This window comes from Sinocyclocheilus rhinocerous, unplaced genomic scaffold, assembly GCF_001515625.1.
Source record: "Sinocyclocheilus rhinocerous isolate Xijiao unplaced genomic scaffold, SAMN03320098_v1.1 scaffold153, whole genome shotgun sequence".
Taxonomy (NCBI): Eukaryota; Metazoa; Chordata; class Actinopteri; order Cypriniformes; family Cyprinidae; genus Sinocyclocheilus; species Sinocyclocheilus rhinocerous.
In genome coordinates this window covers 2,166,878-2,187,180 of record NW_015660878.1, presented here as the reverse complement: position 1 = coordinate 2,187,180, position 20,303 = coordinate 2,166,878, and the positions used below count along the sequence as shown (strand labels likewise).

Here is a 20,303-nt window from a genome sequence, read left to right as displayed (position 1 = left end):
GGGGGTGTGTTAGAACGAGCCGTTTTAGGTAGGTGTGGCTGACTCTGAACTTTTATAAAGAATATATATCTCTTTGGATTTGAGACTTTAGTCTTTGCAACTTTACAGATCTTCTTTATGCACCAAGAGCTTGTAACACTCCAAAGAGAAAGGAAAAATTGAAATCGCATCATATGTCCCCTTTAATAGTTTTTTTTCCCCTTAATGATATTGTCTCTTTGCAAGATTTGTTGGCATCTTTATCTCTATAATAATTTTTTTCCAGGTTTTTTTTTTATCTTTATTTTATAACTACTAATAAAATGACCCAACAAGTATGATCAGGCAGTAATAATAGTTTTGATTCGTTTGTTTTTTTTCCTTAATGACATTGTCCCTTTCAAAAGATTCGCAGTAATCTTCATTTGAAGTATTTGTTTTTATGTTAGCCAGTTGTTCTGTGACCTTAAACCACAATGATAGTGTTGACCATCACTGCTGGCCTCCGAGTCCAGCTGACCTCTGGCCCATCTAGCTGAAATGGACGCTAACCTTTAACACAGCATGCCGTGCCCTCTAAATAAGTGGAGCTGTTGTAAAACAGTGACATACGTAGAATAAAAAATAAAAAAACTTCAACTAAAATTAAAATGACTAAAACAAAAACTGGAAGTATAAAAATAAAGGCCAATTCAACATATTAATAAATACTATAACAGTATATAAACAATACAAAAATAACACTGCCTTGCATATGATTTTCTCTGTTGTAACCTTAAGGACAGGAAATGACATCACAGAACCTGACATGGCTCACGTTTTCTGCAGTTAAAATGGTTTCAGATGTGCATGTCTGTAGCAATAGTCTCTTGCAGAAACCAATATCATGGGACCCGACAAACCTTCACTTTTAATCTAACACCGGCAGCTGAGTTCATTACCGTTCTGATTCATTTGGGGTGCACTTTATTGTCCACTGCAGGGGAAATGATTGCTACTTGGAATCAGTGTTAATTTATCTTAAAAGCCATTTTCAGAATGACCACACACATTCTGGTCTCCTTCTAACAACCTAACTATTTATGAAACATACACACAATCCTAAAGAAACAGTCACATACGGCGCAGCATCAAAGGCTGAGAGGCCCGTGATTTGCCGGCATGCTGAGGTGAAGTATTCTGATCTACTGCAGCGCAGGATCCAAATCTGTTTTGATTTTACTCCGTACCAAAGTAGCTAACCTTCCTTCCGACATCACAAGTTTCTTATTCCGAGTGGAATGCTGCAATCTGAAGCGCTCTGTTAGGATGAAAACTCTGATCCCAGAGGCCTGAACATAGTCTGTGAATACTGATGGAGAAAAAGAGACGAGGAAAGAACAGCCTCAGTACACTTTACATATCAATGCCTGTCTCAGCCCGCAGTTCAAAGGCAGCAAAATCCAAATTGAAATATCCTTGTGTATAAAACTTCAACCTGTGCATTGCCATGTATGACCCGAGAATGTTTGTTGGCATACAGTGTACAATTCAACTGCATTTCCACAAAGAACACAAAATTAAGCACGACTTGTACTTTCAGAGCTAAAATGTGAGTTCAATATGTGAAATCAATAGAGTTTCTAAACAGAGCTGTGAGTTTGACTAAAGATGTATTTCATGCTAATGTCTAATAAATGAGGCCATAAAGTTTACAGTTGAGGCATCACAAGGCTACGCTGCTATTATGAGTTACAGAATCTCCTGTGAGAGATCTTGATCTCTTTCCTGCTCTCTTAGGGCCGGCTCCTGAGAACACACAAACCAGCCAAACACCGCCTCTTGCCAGAATCTCAATCACATGCTGTGGCCAAGTGGACCCTGCTCTTATTTCCATAGACAAACAGCAACAAAACAGAGTGCCACAATGAGCTTTCATCAATATTAGCCTGTCTGATGCTGCTTAAAATGTTTATTTCGTCCCTCAGCACACTGACCCGTATTGCATTTAATAGAATTTCCTAAAGTATTATATTTATTGCAGCAAAAATTGAGCATTTTAACAACTTGCTAAACATTAACAATGCTACTTTTCTTAAGAGTAAAAAATGGTCTAATCTTATTATGCTATGAATATTTACCATAATAATTACACATACAATGCTAATGTTAAAAGGCTGTAGAGGCTATATACAAGTTTAAATTCATACATATAAGATAAAATGTATAACAAACACGAATATAAAACGGCATGCATTTAACCTATATTAAAGAATTAATAGTAAGACGTTATCTTGTCATAACAATAATTACTAATATAACGATCCAATAAGTACGATCAGGCAACAATAATGTTTTTTTTTCTTAATGACATTGTCTCTTTACAAGATTTGCTGACATCTTCATCTCTATAATATTTTTTTTTTCCAGGTTTTTTTCTGGCTGCTCCAAACAGGTTTCTGTGGGTTGAAAAGGGCAGGGTCCATCAGCATGCAACACACCATGGCTCAAGCAACCATATCACCTGAAACATCCTGCAGCGGCATGATAAAGAGCCTGTGCATTCAGCTGATTACACCACGACTCAATACGTCAAACTTCTCTGCCAAATAAGGGCACCTAAGCTTGACATACATTATACATAAGTAGAGCAATACAGTCTAATATAGGTCACAAAGATATTCATATACATCAAAGCTAATCTGATTATCTAGTTTCACCGTAGTGATTACATCTGTTTATCTGCAGCATTTAGATTTGATCTAACAGAGAATCGTTGTGTGTTTTGGACCGTTGTAAAACACAACCCTTCTATTCTCAAAAGGGAAAAAAGCGTACACGCGGCGCAGCCCCAAACATCATCAGACAAAGAGAGGAACTTCAGTCCATCTGTTTTCAGCCCAAGGTTGGCCATGCGTGCAGGAAACTGCAGTGTTATTGTGGGATTACAGAGGGCCTCAAATCTCCCACTGTCAAGGGGCAGATGCATCCACGACCCGACTGTTTGTCCTGTCCATCAAACCCGCTGTAACAGAAACAATCCTTTACAGTCAATAAACTCATCTACATTTAGACTCTTGTAGATAAATTGAGCTTGCATACAGAAACGCTGGGTAAAGCTATAGAAATGAAATGATACGTTTTTGACATAGAAACTGAAACAAAAGAGATTTTATACAAAAATGAAAATTATGTCCTAATTTACCTACTCACCCTCACACTGCTCAAAAACCATATAACGTTCTTCATCCGAGGAACACAAAAATAGATGTTTAGCAGAATGTTCAGGCTACTGTTTTGCATACAATCAAAATGGATCGCTAATCCAACTGCAAAACTCCACAAAAAGACAAATGAATAAATGACAATAAATAAAATTAAGTAATAACTAAAAAATTTATAATTATAATATATAAAGACTATACAAAATAAAAACAACTAAATTAATAAATAAATACTAAATATAAAAAATTATTAGTGCTGGGCAACGATTAATCGCGATTAATAGCATTCAAAATAAAAGTTTTTGTTTATATAATGTGTGTGTACTGTGTATATTTATTATGTATAAAGACACACACATGCAGTATATATTTTGAAAATTTGACATGTATTTACATGTATATATTTATATTCATATAATGTATATTATATATAAATATACAACATAACATTTTTCTTAAATATATACATGCGTGTGTGTATTTATATATACATAATAAATATACACAGTACGCACGCATATATTATGTAAACAAAAACTTTTATTTTGGATGGGATTAATGACGATTAATCATTGCCCAGCACTAAAAATGATTAAAAAAAATAAATAAATAAAAATAATTCTAAATAAAATTAATTTTATAACTCTAAAGCCATATATCAGATGGCAAATGATACAATTTATTTTTGCATTTGCAAATTTATGTTTCTGGTTTTATCAAAAACAACTTGCAGTTCATTCAAGCTGCATTTTATCAATAAACACATTCCCTGGGAATCAAACCTTTGATGCTGACATTGCTAGCACCATGCTCTACCAGTGGAGCGACAGGATATCAATGCTTGGTAAACCTGACACCAAGCGTCAGCCTTTCAAAGCAAATTCAGTTCAACACACATTCTAACAGCAAAAACAGATGAGAATGATGGGGAATATCATTCAGTAGCAGCCTTCAGACAGGTACTAATACAGCAGCAGCGCAGTCATAAGACTCCATGGGCATATGAAAGCAGGCTGGGGCAGGCCGGATGTCAGCTCATGCACAAAGAGGCCGATCGCACCAGAAAAAGCCCACGACTGGTCTTACACACCGGGGCCTCTGCCTCAGCACCGCAGGGATACGATCCACTCCACCAAACACAGGGGGCATTTCTAATGTCCCTGGTTTTCCATGCTGGCAAGGGCCCCGGAAAACTTTCGCTGCTCCCTGCATCTTTCCTCAATGTAGCGGAGCCGAACAATAGATGCTGTTACACTAGGAATCCCCCTCCCCCTCGCCGCCAGATACATGGAGCTGAAGTGTTATGACAAACCTCCAGGCCGACAACATGACTGAAACACAGCATTTAAACAACCAACAGCCTTACAGGGGAATTCATACCACTGAGCTCACTTCCATTAACAAATCCTGTTTACAAACAGCGATGCCTGGGCATCTCAGAGAAGGTGGGATTGCGTAATCGTCTTTGTAACTAACAGTCAATCTCTTTATTTTTCCTGTGTAAAATCGCTTATGTGGCCTTGCTCGTCTAAAGACTTGGCAATCAAACAAGTGGATAGACACGCAAAGCATTCCTGAAGGAGACTTGCATTCAATTTATAATCCTCAACTTGTTTCTTAGTAGTTAAGATTAAAGGAGGACAACACAATTGGAACACCTAGATATTTTATGTGTTTGCATATTCAAAGAACATGTAGGAGCTGGCAGTGATGCCAGTAGCCATTATGCAGACTATTAAACAGGCCCTAAATGCTCTTATTTGCCAAATTATTGCTCACAGTGGAAGCAAGTTTACAATAATCCAGCACAAAAGTCCCCTGATTACAGACCAACGAGTTGTGCAAGAAAAATAGCAAGTATCTACTGCACTTGTGTTAAGAGCACACCTTGATATACAATGCTCGAACCCGCCACAAGTCATCAAATCAAAAAGGTTACGCCTTCTGAATGCTGAACTTAACACGATACCACGTTCTAGCCACGTATAAATGCTGCAAGTTTCCAGTACATATTTTTTCTTGCTACATTGAAATGCTGCACGACATGGCATAATCAGAACATTTTTGATATTTAATATGCCATGTGAAGTAGAAGTTTGGGCTAATGAAATTGTACTTTGGGAAGGGCTACTCAGCATGACACTACATTATATCTAATGACTGTTGAGACAAATTGAATGTAAGAGACTTTTATCATGGCTAGTTCAGATTCAGTGTGTTATATATTTCTATAGAGACATTGACAACAAACACTAAAACTTTAAAAAATGATGCGTAGCCTTCACTGTATGAATTAAATATACAGTGATTCTTATTAAAGCTTAACAAGCTATTCAGTCAAGAGCCGCGAGTAATCATCTCATTTTCGTTTGCTATTTGATTAACATAAACGACACGCAACATATTTAATCCCTTAAATATTTGATTCCACTTAGTAAAATATATATATGGACAGACAGAAAAAGATTATAAGTGCATACGTAAACCTTAGTCTTAAATTGTAGGAGATTTAAGGATTTAAGTCAATTTAACATTTTTCTGTTTAGTAATTCAGCAAGTGGAAGTCATATCTCACATGATAAATTATGTTCGTAGCACAAATAGTGTACAATAGTTTAGTGATGTTTTATTAAAAAATATATATTTTTAAGCTAGGCCAAATTTCAAGCACAAAGAAATCTCTGTAGATCAAAATAATAATAGCGATAAGATTAGTTAAACTCTGAGGTGTCCAGTGAAATCTTATTAATGACATAGATTTCATAATGACAAATCATTACACTCAGTAGGTAAACTGACCTTGCTAACTAGAGCCCTTTGGTTACAGTTGCTCTAGCTAATTAGATCAAGACGTGGTTTGGCAAAGTGAGAAAAAAAAACATGAGATAAGAACCACTAGAGCTCAGTCCACACTGATTAAATCAGGTCTTTTGAGTTCCAGATAAATAAATTCAAAAGACCTACATCTCTCAGTGAACAGACGATAGGCTAAAGTGAGAAGGAGAAGTGCAACAGATGTTACACAACATATTGACATTATGCTATTGCATGCTGCCCTGTCAAAGCCAACAGCCAGCTTTGACCTGTTCGAACATGTTTCAGAAGTATCTGGTGATGTCAAAGACGGGTCATCATCTCTCTCTCTCGAGCTTAGGAAGTGCTTAAGGCAGCTCAGCACGGCGAGGTCATTCTGACATTCATTTTGTGAATTCCCAGTTGAGCGTGCTCCAGATCCGCAGCTCTCTGGTGCCTGCAGCAAATTACCGAGCGTGGATCACGGTGTCCGATCATAACAGCAACTCTCTCTCTAAACGGCCCTGCTGCTTGCCCTTCAGAAGATGTGCATTTCAGAAAGATAATGCAGAAAACAACTTATACATGGAAAGCTCCACATCCCAGGTGCAAACACTTGTCCCAAGCAACAGGAGGCACTTTGGAAACCTGCTCCCAGTTGTCACATGTCTGTTGGTTTCCCCTTAAGGGAATTGGGTATTTAAGTTGTGTTTTCTCATGGCTGTCAGTGTGTATTCTGGGGGAGGGTGGGCTTCTTTGCATGTGTTTTGCGATGACAGAAATGTGTCGGTCCACCCACCATATTGTTGCATGGCTGTCCTAGATCCCGTGAATAAATTCTCACGATTAAGCTAATGTAAATGTGACAAACCTCACCAAACCGAGCAGTTTTGAGCGATTAGGCTCCTCTCACCTGCCATTAAAATGTCAGCCAACAGGTAGTTCGGCTGGACAGCCTGGACAATTAAAGTGGCCTTGCTCTCCTAGTGAAAGTTTTGTGGGGTCCAGCTGACCAATATAATAGAGGAAGCTAAATTACATCATTACTGTAATTATCTGTGTGTGTGTGTGTGTGTGTATTCCACCTCCGAACTTCCTTTAAACACTTTAAGAGGAAACTTTTAGGTCATACTTGCCACCTGCTTGAAGGGCTCTAAAAAGTTGAGCCATCAGCTGTTTTTAGTAATTAAAGCCATTCACCTTTAACCTCTACCCTCGGCTCCAGAAGTGTGTATTTTCTGCACTAATAGCAATACCAAACAGGTTTCCTTGTGTGCTATTGGTTTATAAACAGATGACTCCACCCCCAAACTCATAGGGGCACAATAGTGCCTGTTCACTTTTTTTAGCTGCCTTGTTTCCAGAAGTATTTTCCCCATTCATTTTATACCTTAAGTTTTATTTTAAAAAATCCTTTTTGAAAAACTACAAGGTGAATCTCAACATTATAAACTTTGATTTGAAGCATACAAGTATTTAAAATCGGGCAAAAAGACAAAAGTACAAGATTGTGTACTAATCAGCTTTAATGAGGGAAAGAACTACAATCCCAAGAAGCACTGCAAATGACATAATCGAAAAAATAACAATGATGAATTACTATATAACTTAAAGATGTTGTTTATAGAAATAATATACTTATGTTAATTATAAAATATGCATATTATGCATCCAAAAAATTGAGAGCGCAGGAGACTGACTCGTTTACATCATTCGCAGTGCTTCATGGGGGTGGGCGGTACTTTAGGCGTGATTAGCTTCTGATTGGTGGAGATTTCTCTGAAGAATGATGGGTAATGTAGGTTTTCCACCAGGAATTCTGCTGCTGAACACAATAATTTAAAAATATGTTAAAATAATGCGAATTTATGGCTTCAACAACACCATTAACAACCTTGTGGCCCAGAGTAGGGTTTGGGTATCCCGAGTTCGAGTCCCGGCTTGCGGACCTTTCCCAATCTCTCTCCCACTTCACCTCCTATAAAGTCCTATCATAATAAAGGCAAAAATGCCAAAAGTACTTAAATATAAATAATATTTACTTTTAGAACATACAAACAGCAACGTTTTGACAGCATCACAGATCTACACTGTTCACACTTTTTTAGAGAAATTAATCTAATAATAGCTTAATGATAAATGCCAATTAATATTATACAGGAAAAGAGTATTTTTTACATCGGAAAAACACACACTTCAGGTTTAACTAGGAAATACTGTCACTCAACTCACGGTTTAATCCCACCTACTTGCAGTTTCCGGGTAGTAACAGAGTGGCCAATCATAAGGCTAGTTCCTACTGCTCGAGACAAAAACATAAGGAGACATTCCCAGAGCCTTTCAGGACTTTACAAATATCTCAAAGAGTGTTTCATAATTTACTTTTTAATATGCAGACGTCATAATCATACATAAGACAAGCACTAAACAGCTCTGAGTCGCATGACGACAGTCAGAAACAAGACCATTTTCTTGAGCTTTAAAGCAAACAAATATATGCGGGTTTCTTTTGTTTAAAACAGCTCGACATAACTGCACTTCATAAATGATCAACCAAACGTTTAAAAGACCAACAGAACTGCGTGTTCTAGATGCTTAGACAAAAACCTCAACAAAACACACTGACAGCACAGCCAAACCACATTAGGAATAAAGGCATGTTACACGCATAGTAGCCATGGCACTCTTGAGCAAAAGCGGACGAAAAACAACTCCACAAAACTTTTGCTGTTTGTCAATTATGTCATATAAACTAAAGGGATTCTTATGGATTAGTGACATAGAGACAAACATCCGCACCCAACCACTGTAGCAACAACACAACTTCCCCTGTTCTCATGTCAAAAGCTTTAAAATCAGAAAAAGAAAGATGTTAAATACAGGCTAAATTTCCAGTCAAAAAATTTAACCCCCAAACGAGAACATTAGATCTTAACAAAAGCCAGAAAAACAAAATGGATACTCAATGCAAAAGAAAAACACATTCGGACAGGAATATAAAATGACGCCGAATGTGAAGTTTATGTCATTTTTGATTTGTTGTTATTTAAAGAGCATTTTATAAGGTCTATATTTAAATCAACAATCTGTATGTGAGGATCTCATTGTTTTCGTCTAATACAAATAAATCCGTCTTAAAATATCTTGAAAGGCTAACAAATGTCTGTTTTGATTATAAAACAGCAACAAAAACAATCAACAAATAAATAAATAACTGGCTTGTGAGGTTGTGCTAGCTCGCTAGCAGGCCAAATGCACAGTAACATTCACTATTTTGTTCCAAAACACGTCTAGTTTTGTCAGATATCATATAAATATTGATATCCGATCGGTATCTTTACAAATATGTGTTTAAATCCTGTGGATGTCAAGCGCTGGTGTGGATTTGAAGAGAAAAGCTATGACAAAACACTCAAAGGACACAGCAACATATCTGCTATAAATAATCCTCAACATTTCTGCCTTTGAACGCTGACAACGAACAAATCCCGTCGATAAAAATCAGATTTCTAGGTTAAGTTGTGTTATTTGAGAAATAAACGTTTATGAATCTTGGCTTTGTTGCTGGCCGTACTGACAACCATCAAAACACTTTTGTCGTCAAAAGCTGATCACCATCCAATAAACCATTATACTGGCTTTGACAACTGTTTTTCAGACCAGACGGGCGCCCAGAATGGTTTTAAAGCAGTAGGAGAGGAGTTTTAAAGCTGTTTTCATGAATATTGGAGGTGTTTGACGGCTATAGCTTTACAGTAATTGTGTTGTTTATATTTTAAAGGATACAGTTTCACCACGTCGGTGTCCATTCGTCTTTTGCCCGGACTTGGAGACGACATCTTTATACACTCCTCTTTCCGATGACCGATGCTCGAATCTTCTGCGACTGATTCTCGATCCCTTGGCCTCTACCGAAACTGTATATTTTTGCACATTGGCATACGGCAAGCTGTCGTTCCGAGTTTTCGCCCTCCACTTTCTGTCCGCAGCGGATAGTACTGATAGTCCTCTGCCCGCCCCACACTGCTCTCTCTCACAACTATCTATCCCTCCGCCGATGACGTCATGTCTGCGCGACGAAAGGTGTCCCCCTCCTTCTATGCGGTGTTTCGGGCTACGTCAAAAACAGCTGACGACTCACATTTGTAGTATATTCGCAAAATTGTAGTTCTTCTAGTCTAGGATGACAGTTGGGGCAATGACCTTTGTTATGAAGGCTGTTGTGTTTTACCGAACATATTTATTTTGTATTTATGTGTATTTGTTTTTAAACGGTTTTAATGACCAATTCTGGTACTAAATAAATATGAAAAGGCATTTCCCCTATTTTTTTTTATTAAAATAACTAATAATATAGCATTTTACAAGCCATAGGAGTCAAAGGTTAAAAAGGTGGAGTACCCCTTTAAGACATACATCGTGAAAACCAGCAAAAGGAAAATGTTTATTAAATTTAGGCAGACATGCACAAGAATAACATGCATGATGCACTACAAGCAGCACTTCCAGAGAAAGTGAATCAAAAAGCAAAATCATTTATATTGGCACTCTTTTCTAAATATGGCATCTATTTCAGCTGGCATGTGGGTAAAAGATGATAAAGGTGATAAACATCTTTAAAAATGAGAGCGATAAAAATGTTGTTCGTCCCATTCACATATATGGAAGTAAATATAATATACCTACTTAGACAATACAGAAAACACACACAAACCTGAAAACACTGGTTCTCCTCAGTTAAACTATTATGTGAAAAGCATTGATACAACTAACATGTCTTCCAGTGTAATTCTTGGAGCTTCACTAAAGCTTCCCCTAAATTTAGGCTAAAACCCTATGAAGTCTCATACCCAGGGAGGTGGTGAGGACTATTTGGCTGTCCATGCGAGGTAAAAAGCTTCGGTCACCAGTCTTTTGATGTTCTAATGCCGACTGGACAGGCCCAGATTCAAAACAGTGTGGTAAAATTACAATTTCTGAGAAGAACTCTGTCGGGCTTTCCTGCTCCAAGCCACGGTCTTTCAGCACAGGCCGCTTGATCCATGTGGATTTACTGTCCCTTTCCCAACCAAACCCAATACTGTAAACAAGACTCACTTGATCAAGAAACACTCTGAAAACCACTGTCATTGTTACAAAGGACAGCGTACCACTATGATAACAATCACCAGGGTTTCCCAGTCCACCTTCTGAAACAACTTACTGGGATGGGGAAGATACCTGCCACTGTCGGAATATCGAGAACACCCTTTTTGATTTGTCATGAGGACCCTGGATGAAAAAAAAACAGGGCATTAGAGTGATGAAAATGATTGCTTTGGCAAAATATAGATATGTCGTATTTGGTTCACCTGAGATGGACTGGCCCCCACTGGACTGAGGCTTTTCTTCATGGATAAGAACAGAGTAAGCACTGCTTTCCAGCCTGGCTGAGGGACCTCAGCCTCACAGCCAACGAAGACAGAGCCGTCTAGATTGCCCTCCTCTCTTTCCACACTCACCCAAGGACACCAGTCTCTGTGCTGGGCTACTGGGTCAAACACATTTCTGTGCATGGGCCCTTCCTATAACAGAAAAACAAAACAGGTTTTAGTGCTTCGATATGGTGTTTAAAATTTAATAGTGTTTGTCCAGGTAGTAACAAACATAAAATGTATGTATAGCAATATTATATCGTTCTATAGTAATAATAACAACTTTATATACAGTAATAATAGTAACAGACCCTGTGTGTGTATAAAAGAAATAGAGTACATATTGAGTTATGTTGACAAACAAAATATATTTAATAACGTATCATTCTACAATCATAATAATAGTAATAATATAGTAAAACATTATTATTATAATAGAAGTTATTATTAGTACATTTAAAAAATAATAATAGATTGTCCTTACAGGGCCACTGGCAGAGGAGAGACGTGGCCGTTTTGTCTTTCGCTGTGGACTGGAGGGCACATCCAGAGCCAGGTTATCTCCTTGGCCCCTGCTGCGAGTCATGGGTCTCTTGCCCCTGGACAGAGGGCTGGGAAGCTCCTCATGTGGGATAGGCGAGTCCCTGCTTCTGGCGCGGTGGACCAGTGGGGATGGTGTACTCTCCATCTACATGCATGTTGACATAGTTTAGATGGTTATGACTGAAGAACGGAATATATTGGGCATTGCCAGTTTTGTTTGTATAGAAATTACACACTTAAACTTTTACTATATCCAGATATACTGTATAATGTCACAATGTGAAAGACCCACCTGCTCAGAGCGTGTGGAGTCTTGACTACGCAGCTTCATGCGACATGGAGTGGGGGATTGGGATGGTGAGGGGGGCGTCCCCTTTTCCCCACTGGTGCCTTGAGATGGAGTCAAGGCGGTAGTAGATGTGGGAGACTGCGGAGGGTTTTCGCTCTCTGAAACGGTCTCCATTTGATAGAAGTTCCACATTCCTACCTTTCTCATGCAGTAAGAACAAGTGAGGATGGGCAGATTCATAGCGTGGCGAGACGGGCTAAATGGAAACATGGAACGAGTTAGGTGAAACAAATGTTCAACAGAAAATTTGCCAAGATTGGATCAGACGTGACTGGTTGGATGTTTACCTGGCTGCCCAACCACAAAGAGCTATGATGCATGCTGCCACCTGTACAGAGAATGGATCTGTTGAGACCTTAGAAGGAGAACCACCCTGCTTCACTTGTTCATCTTCAATCAGCTTAAGGAGGACAATTATTACATCTTCAGTCAAGGTCTGAGAAAAAACAACAACAACAAAAAACTAAATTATGAATGCACAGAAGAATTATTCTTGGACTTCCCTTTAAAATAAGACATCATACCATGGCTTTTAGTTGCTCTGGCTTCATAGCAGGCAGCTGCTGTTCTAGAAGGCAAGCACTCTTGTAACGGTCTAGAAAGGCACTGAGTAATACCGTAGGCTCATTAATAGGAACCATCCAGAAGCGATCTGGAAAACAAACCACACTATTTACTAGCAATGTCTGATTAAGATTTCAGACAGACTAGTAGACCTCTCAAGATACCTGGACATGGAAAATCTGGCCAGGAACAGAATTTCTCATGTTGCGTTTGAAGCTGCTGTAGCAACTCCGAAATCCGTCCTTCATCTAAAAAAGGAAAAATTAATAAGTGAATGTGTGCAGATACAAAATATGCCTTCACTCTAGAATATAAATAATCCAAAACTTACATTTCTGGAAGTCCAAGGTTGCTTGGATTGATGCACAGAGGAAAGCCTGGCAACTAGAACACTTCAGCATGTCACAGTCTACATTGATCCAACCATACCGCGCACATCTGAGCGGCGAGAGCGCATGGGGCTTTCCGGCCCATTTCAGACAGTGCTTATGTTAAGGATGAATTTTGCAAAAACAATAAATGAGAGACCGGTGTCTTTTCTTCCTTATTTTGAATTATACCCAAGTGAAAAAATTTGGGGCAGAATATTAGTAATACACACTGCAACATTCTGGCCAAAAAAAAAAAAAAAAGAACTCAGTTCTGATTTCATTGTGACGAAGTCTGTCAGATTATAAGGATGTTTTTATTCATCACAGATTGTCTGGCAGAATTTAATCACAATCATCACATTAGATGTGTGATTTAACATTTTGAAATCAATGAAGAATCAATGGGCTGAGTTTATGATTAATCTTTATACCAGGAATGCAATTTATTATGCAACACAAACTGGTTGTGAGCTTCTCGCATCAAGCAACACTCAAAAGGATATCGAGTAGGATTCCACTCTGTTGAAAAATGCTTCTTTGTTTGCTGCTTCACAAGGAGCTTTCCCAAGGCCATTTGGAGACAGTGTGTTTGGATCCTGCTGTGAACTGAGATATGGGGAAGAAAGTCAATCAGCCTAGTGTGTTATGCATAAACTATGCAGCCAATATTCACGTTAATCCATATTTTCCAGGCATAAATAGAATCTAAGTGCCTTTGCAGCACTTATTTAATTCTAACAGGAAAAACATGCATGCTAGTCCAAAAACATCCATCAATCGTGCATCACTCTACAGAAAAATACGTTATAAGATTTTAATTTGGAACACGGTGGTAGACCAGGTCCAACTGCCATGTTTCAAAAGCCAGCTTGATAAACTGGTAGCTGGTTTGTGGCTGGTCTAAGAAGGTCTATCAGCTAGAAACCAGCTACAGGTTGACAGGTAGATTGGTAACGTGGTTTGTTTCTAGTCTAAAGTCTAACTGGTAGTCTTCTTTTGCTGGATGATTTGCCAAGACTTACTAGCAGTGTGCATTAGTTAATGTTTATTTTGGATCATCTCCCACGTTCCAAAACACAACTACCATTTCAGTTCAATTTTCCACCAGGGTTTACAGTAAAAGCTTATCCGTTTGCTAAATTGTTCACCGCCCCTGCCCTATTTTCTTCGCACACATTCTCACCTTTTTGCAACTTTTTTCTCATTATAGCGGAACTCTTACCAATTTAACACGTTGTCTTCCGAAGCGACCCCTTCGTTGAGAAGTTCTCGCACTTTCAGGGGAGATACGAGTGGAGATTTGCTTTGTTTTTCGCCGTTTTCTGGGCGATTTGCAAGGCTGCCGAGCGCCGCCATGTTCGGTGTCTGTCTCTAAACCCTCCCGCTGCAAGATATCAATTATCAACATTTTTACACAGTTCCGCCCCCTCCATTACTAAAACGTACCATCGTAACAGTTTAGGACACTTTCTGTCATTTTGCAAAAAATACTTATTTTGATGACAGTGATTCCTAACACCAAAATAATAATAATTTAATTGTTGTAACAGTTTCTTCAGCACTTCTACCATACTGCTGCATTCCATGATCTTGTTTTGTTTTCATATAAACATTGTTCCTCATTAACATATTAGTTGTTAATCAGAGACAAATAAATACAAAAGTATACGATTTAACCACATATACAATTTGTAAATATGGGGATTGAATTATGAATTATTTGTTAGGCTAGTGTTACATTCATTTGATACAAACAGGTGGTTTGTGCAGTAACAGATAACATTTATCAGTTTATGAAAGAGACATTTGTTTTTCTGTAGTCAGTCCAACTCATTGTGAGTAGATACTTTCAGCTGAGATACAAGTTGAGTTGAGCCGGGAACAAAAATAACCACACCAAGACATGTCTCATATTGGTGTTTGACGCAATGGATTTTAGAAGAGTGAAAACATGACATGAAACAGCCTCTTTGGCATTCAATGGAAGGAAGCAAACAGAATTGCACTGTCAGACTGCAGTTTGTGTTGTGAAAAGATTTTACATTTCATAAGTCCCTTCTCAAATATAGGCTTATCTAAGCCGCTCTCAACAAAATTCTTATTAACTGACCATTTACAACAACAACAAAAACCAACTTGCTTAAAAGTTGTTCAGTTTTTTCCCTAGGTAAACAGTCCCTATTTTGCTGATTTGGTGAATAATAAATTAACTTAATTTTGAAATTAATGTATGGCATTTGACATGACATTTAGTATAACATAAATCTAAAATATCAAAATATAGTTTATGCAACAGCATTTTTTAGGATTGGACATTTTTGGGTGAGCTTGAAGTATTTAGACCAAATTTATCAAAATTGTACAACTCAAAACACCCGGCATTACATTGTTTTTTATTTCTTGGTTCCATTATTGTAAAGTTTGACGTTTATTATGAAGACTTTTATTTTGAAAGGCATAAAAACCATCCAATTATGTCTGATTATTTTCATAGCTTGTGTTTTTTTGGGGCCATCTTGAAGGTTTTTACCAGCGTTTCTGCCTTCACGTTCATTGCAAAGGAGATCCGGTCAGGTCCATCTATTTCATTTTAAACGACTCTTCCAGGGGAGAATGGGCTGAGTTATGCTCTGCGGTTCGCCTCTGTCTGCTGAAGGAAGCCCCGTCGTCTGCGAGTGCGTGTAGGTGGATGATTTCAGCGTGATTTCTGGAGCGATGTCTGCCGCAGAAGCAGCGCACAGCCCGGACAGACTCAATCAGTTTGAGCGGCTGTCTGGAAGGCCTCCGCTAAGAGCCGCAGGTCAGTGAGGACTCGGTGAAGAGCTTGAATTAAGCACAAAAATAACATTATTTCTTCCAGAAACGCCCATTTTCTTTCTATTTTATCACGAAATAAAGCACAGTTATTTTATATTGCACATCTCTTGCGCTGCTAGCATCTAACGTTAGCGTTAGCCGTGTCGCTAATGGCTTTGTTTTGATTACAAACTTTAAAAATTCACATGTGTTATTATTATGTTTATCGCATATTATATTTATTACATTGTAGTCGTCATTTTATGTTAGTTTGTCTATCAAAAAGTTGCATTAAATACTGATAGCTTGTGGATCTAGCTTGACAAGTTCATTTGCATTTTAGTTAACGTTACTGCTGTCAGACTTATGTAAATGAAGTGATAGGAATATTTTTAATACTTTTATATCTGCATTTAGCGTTTCATTATTTTTAATCAACTATTTGATCAGCTTGTCAAGTGCCAATATACTACGAAAGGTGCCAATATAGATATTAAAATGTATAATAACAGTTGATGCTTTAACTCTAACGTAAGCACTTGGTTTCCAGATTTAATTTGTTTCAGCCATAAATAAACAAACCTGTTTGCAGTCGTTTTATACTTGTTAGCATAATTATCTACTGTATAAATGGGGTAGATTTGTAACTAAAATATTTATTTATATTTCTAGATTAAATGTTGAAGTTAAATTCTGTTTGCATGTTTGACTAAATGATTTTTAATGCACACCAGGAGTAAAAAGAATGGATGTGGCAAGGCTTATACACAGAATTACTCGGTGTTTAGTGTAATGTCTATAATTCAGGGATGTATTTCACTTGGTCGTTTGTTTGGACCGTTAACTAGTGCCACAGATGAGTAAATAAAAGCCCAGCTCTGTCATAGAGTCTGGTTCTACTCAAAGTCGTTGTGTAAATATCCCGTGAGCTTTGCTTTTTTTTATTTTTTATCTTTAATCTGTAAGACATAAGCAGCATGCAATTGTTTCTGTAGCTGTAGTGCATTAAAACAGTGCTGCCGTGTCGCTTTAGGACATTTAATGATATTCAACCACCCATCTCATAGCCTGCAGCTCTAGCCATCTGTATCCTCCTTTCTGTTTATATATGATGAGTGATTAAAAAAATCTACAGTGAGCACATCTATTCGTCACAGGCTTCATGGATTAGAACGAACGCAGAATGTTAAATGGTATGCAAAGGTTGTTCTAAACATGTATTTTGAGGCTGTTGGGTGTCATGCACAATACACACTTCTCATGTGGAGGCAGCTGGTTTATTGTAAATGTTTCCCTCAGATGATGTTTTGCATATGACAATCTTAAAAACCTCAAATCTAACCATGTGACTTGATTGGTGCAATAGTAATATGTGCTGTTGTGGCCGGCGGTTTTCATGTCTTCAGTGGACATCTTCGGGTTGTCTTTTGAGGGGGCTTACTGTCTGTTCTCACACTTTGGGTGACTTTTGACTTCTAACCGCCCAGAACGTTTTAGCAAATGCATAGCAATGCTCTGTCAAACATCACTGGTGTACAACTATTGTTTGCTTTCTGTGGAGTCAATAGAAACCAGTACATATGCTTAAACCAAAGCAAACCAGTTATCAGTGTGTTTTCAATTGTTTCCAAACATTGAATTCAGATGTATCAACATAGTACATTAAACAGAGTTCCAGTGGGCATGGAAAAGCTGTAAATATTAGGATTTGTTTTTTTGCAGGCCGGGAAAAGTCATGGATTTAATAAAAAATTATATTTGTAAGTAAATATACATTTTTGTTAATCTCTTAATTATTTTTTGTGTATGAATTGCCAGTCTCTGTAAAATGCCCTTTAAAAATAATTTTCCAGTAATCACAAACACAAATTAATTGGTTACATGGTGTGGAAACCCTGATTAAATCCCTCTTTAAGTGACAGAAAGTTTTATTTATTTTTTTATGTTTTTGAAAGAAGTATCTTATGTTCACCAAGGCTACATTTTTATAATCAAAAATAGAATAAAACGGTAATATTGTGAAATATTATTACAGTTTAAAGTACATGTTTTCTATTTTGTTATATTTTAAAGTGCAATTTATTCCTGTGATGGCAAAGCTGAATTTCAGCAGCCATTACTTAAGCCTCAAGAAACATTTCTAATAATTTTGCTTAAATTGTGATACTCAAGTTTTTTTTTGATAAATAGAAAGTTCAGCTGAACAGCATTTATTTATTTGAAAGATCTTTTGTGACCTTGTAAATGTCTTTGTGACTTTTGATCAATTTAATGGATCCTTGCAAAAAAAAAAAAGATGAAAAGAAAAAAATTACAAACCTCAAACCTTTGAACGTTATAAGTAACAGTGTCAAAATTGCGATATCTGCAATATCCTAATAAGATAAGATAAGATTGTTTTTGTTATTGTCCCGATGGAAATTTGTCTTGGACGCATACAATACGATATCTTCTGTTTAGTACGAATAATATATCTAATATATCCTAAATACTGTGTTTTGGGTTTGATAATGGGGAAAATGTTTTTTTTTCACCTTTGTTTTCTTGTCATAACTTTCCTCCCTTCTTCAGACAGGAGTATTTTGTTTTGTCATGGTACAAATGTACATGTTTTCTTTTTTCCTGAGAATATTGTTCATACACTAGTACCAAATGGGCTTTATGCTGCTTTTACATGCTAGTGAACTCTTAAGTATATTGTGGTCCTTTTAAATGCGCCTCTTAATGTTTTTCTTGTCTATTGCACAGATTACTTAAACTGTGGAACGTGTGCATCGAAAAGTTTTTATTTCCCCGTGAGATGTGACATACCAACTCACTTTATTGTACATTAGTCTTTCTCTATTCCCAAAAACCCATTTGTTGACCCCTTGAGTGTTGGGCAGGGTGTTTGTCTGTTTACGTTGTCCTTTTGTTGTTGTTATTTTGTCTGTCTGACTGCGGTAATTGTGGTAACAGGCTCTAAGAAGAGAGTTTCCTGGGTACAAGCTCGAAGACTCCTTGGCCAGCCCTGCCCCAGTCTACGGATCCCTAACAGGTTTTTAAGAGAAGGTGGGTAATAGGCGAAATCTGCCTTTAACTGAACTTCAAAAAAGAAAACCCACATGGCAAATCTGGAGGCCTCCCCATGCTGTCCCCACCCTCCCTCTCTTCAAAACTGCTTTTCCTCACTGTGGTGAAAAAAAAAGACCACCGCTCTTTCGCCAGGGCTCTTTCTGCTACGCTTTCATTGGGGGCAAAGCTGGGGCAGGATGGCTTGGGTGTTAAATAAAAAAAACGGGAAAGGTCAAAGTGTTCGTCTGGTTGTGAATGATGTCTTTTTATTTTTATTGATTTGTCAGTTGTTGTTGTTTTTTTTTCAGTTCCCTCCCATCCTTATTAGCTCTTCCCTGTGATGCTTTCACTCAGGTGAAGCGTCTGGGTTTCAAGGCAAATTCACTTGCAAGAAATTTGCAAGGGTGAGGTTGCTAGCTTGCACGTGCTGTAGTGGACATGTGGACTGTGCAGATCAATTATTTTCAGAGATTCAAAAGATGAATCCACCAAGTTGGGTGTCAGCTTATCAAAGTTTTGCACACTGGGACAAAAAAAAGATGTATGCAAATGTTACAATACCTTTTGCCCCTTTTGGTTAATTATAATATTTTATATTTCTCTCTCTCTCTCTTACATTATTGAAAGGTTTGGGATATTAATTTATTAGGTGAATAATTTTATTATTATTCAGTCTATTATTATGCGTTTTATTGTTTTTTTTTTTAGCTTTTAGTCAGGTATAGTGTAAATACATTTTTTAAATAACTTAATGTTACTTTTGTCCATATATATACTATGTATGTACATATTTGTTTTTCCAGTAATCTTCTGTTATACATAGTTCGCACTAAAAATATTTAAATTAAGTCATTGGTGTTTGGTGATGAATTTTTGGCTCAAGGTCTGCATTTAAAGTCACACCAGAGGTCTCATGGAAATTAGGTTGAGGTTCTCATGGAAATTACTAAAGTAGTCAAACCTGTGCATTATATGGTCAATACTTTATAATATTTTATATTTATATATTTCTCTCTCTCTCTCTCTCTCTCTCTCTCTCTCTCTCTCTCTCTCTCTCTAAAATTTTCATATATTTAAAAATGTATTGTGTTTTCGTTTTAATAGTATTTTTATATGTATACATTTATTATGACAAATGTTATTGATTATAGTAATAATAAATAGAAATAGATATATTAAATATTGTTTATTATACAAATCATAAAGTTGTGTGTGTATATATATATATATATATGTA

At 37.3% G+C, this 20,303-nt stretch overlaps 3 protein-coding genes across 4 annotated transcripts in view; 1 reads left to right on the top strand and 2 right to left on the bottom strand.

Annotated features, from left to right (window-relative positions):
• The window catches only part of LOC107725612 (ubiquitin-conjugating enzyme E2 H), a 28,248-nt gene extending 18,216 nt beyond the window's left edge, over positions 1–10,032 (bottom strand). Inside the window, exon 1 of the mRNA XM_016534938.1 lies at positions 9,762–10,032. Within this exon, the coding sequence (XP_016390424.1) occupies positions 9,762–9,814 (53 nt within the window). The 5' untranslated portion in view covers positions 9,815–10,032. The remainder of the gene's footprint in view (positions 1–9,761) is intronic.
• Positions 10,033–10,406: 374 nt separating this feature from the next.
• On the bottom strand, positions 10,407–14,608 carry LOC107725675 (zinc finger, C3HC-type containing 1). The gene is made up of 10 exons (XM_016535035.1): positions 14,439–14,608; positions 13,720–13,822; positions 13,177–13,327; positions 13,010–13,093; positions 12,806–12,933; positions 12,569–12,717; positions 12,225–12,477; positions 11,874–12,077; positions 11,327–11,539; positions 10,407–11,246 (listed from the first exon to the last, which is right to left on the bottom strand). The coding sequence occupies exons 1-10, from the start codon at positions 14,570–14,572 to the stop codon at positions 11,175–11,177; spliced, it is 1,491 nt and encodes a 496-aa protein (XP_016390521.1). The 5' UTR covers positions 14,573–14,608; the 3' UTR covers positions 10,407–11,174.
• Positions 14,609–15,727: 1,119 nt separating this feature from the next.
• LOC107725611 (kelch domain-containing protein 10-like) overlaps positions 15,728–20,303 on the top strand; it is an 8,821-nt gene continuing 4,245 nt past the window's right edge. The window contains exons 1-2 of one of the 2 annotated variants that reach the window (XM_016534935.1): positions 15,728–16,016; positions 18,971–19,063. In XM_016534935.1, coding sequence (XP_016390421.1) covers positions 15,932–16,016; positions 18,971–19,063 — 178 coding nt within the window. In that variant the 5' untranslated portion in view covers positions 15,728–15,931. The remainder of the gene's footprint in view (positions 16,017–18,970; positions 19,064–20,303) is intronic. The other variant, XM_016534937.1, reaches the window with a different exon arrangement.

Bases quoted from the DNA above. Each gene is read 5' to 3' on its own strand.
- LOC107725675 (XM_016535035.1), bottom strand. From the start codon at position 14,572: ATGGCGGCGCTCGGCAGCCTTGCAAATCGCCCAGAAAACGGCGAAAAA. The intron at 12,934-13,009 runs GTATCTTGAGAG...TTTGTTTTCCAG, and splicing joins GCCAGATTTTCCATGTCCAG to ATCGCTTCTGGATGGTTCCT. The intron at 11,247-11,326 runs GTGAACCAAATA...TTTTTCATCCAG, and splicing joins TGGGGGCCAGTCCATCTCAG to GGTCCTCATGACAAATCAAA.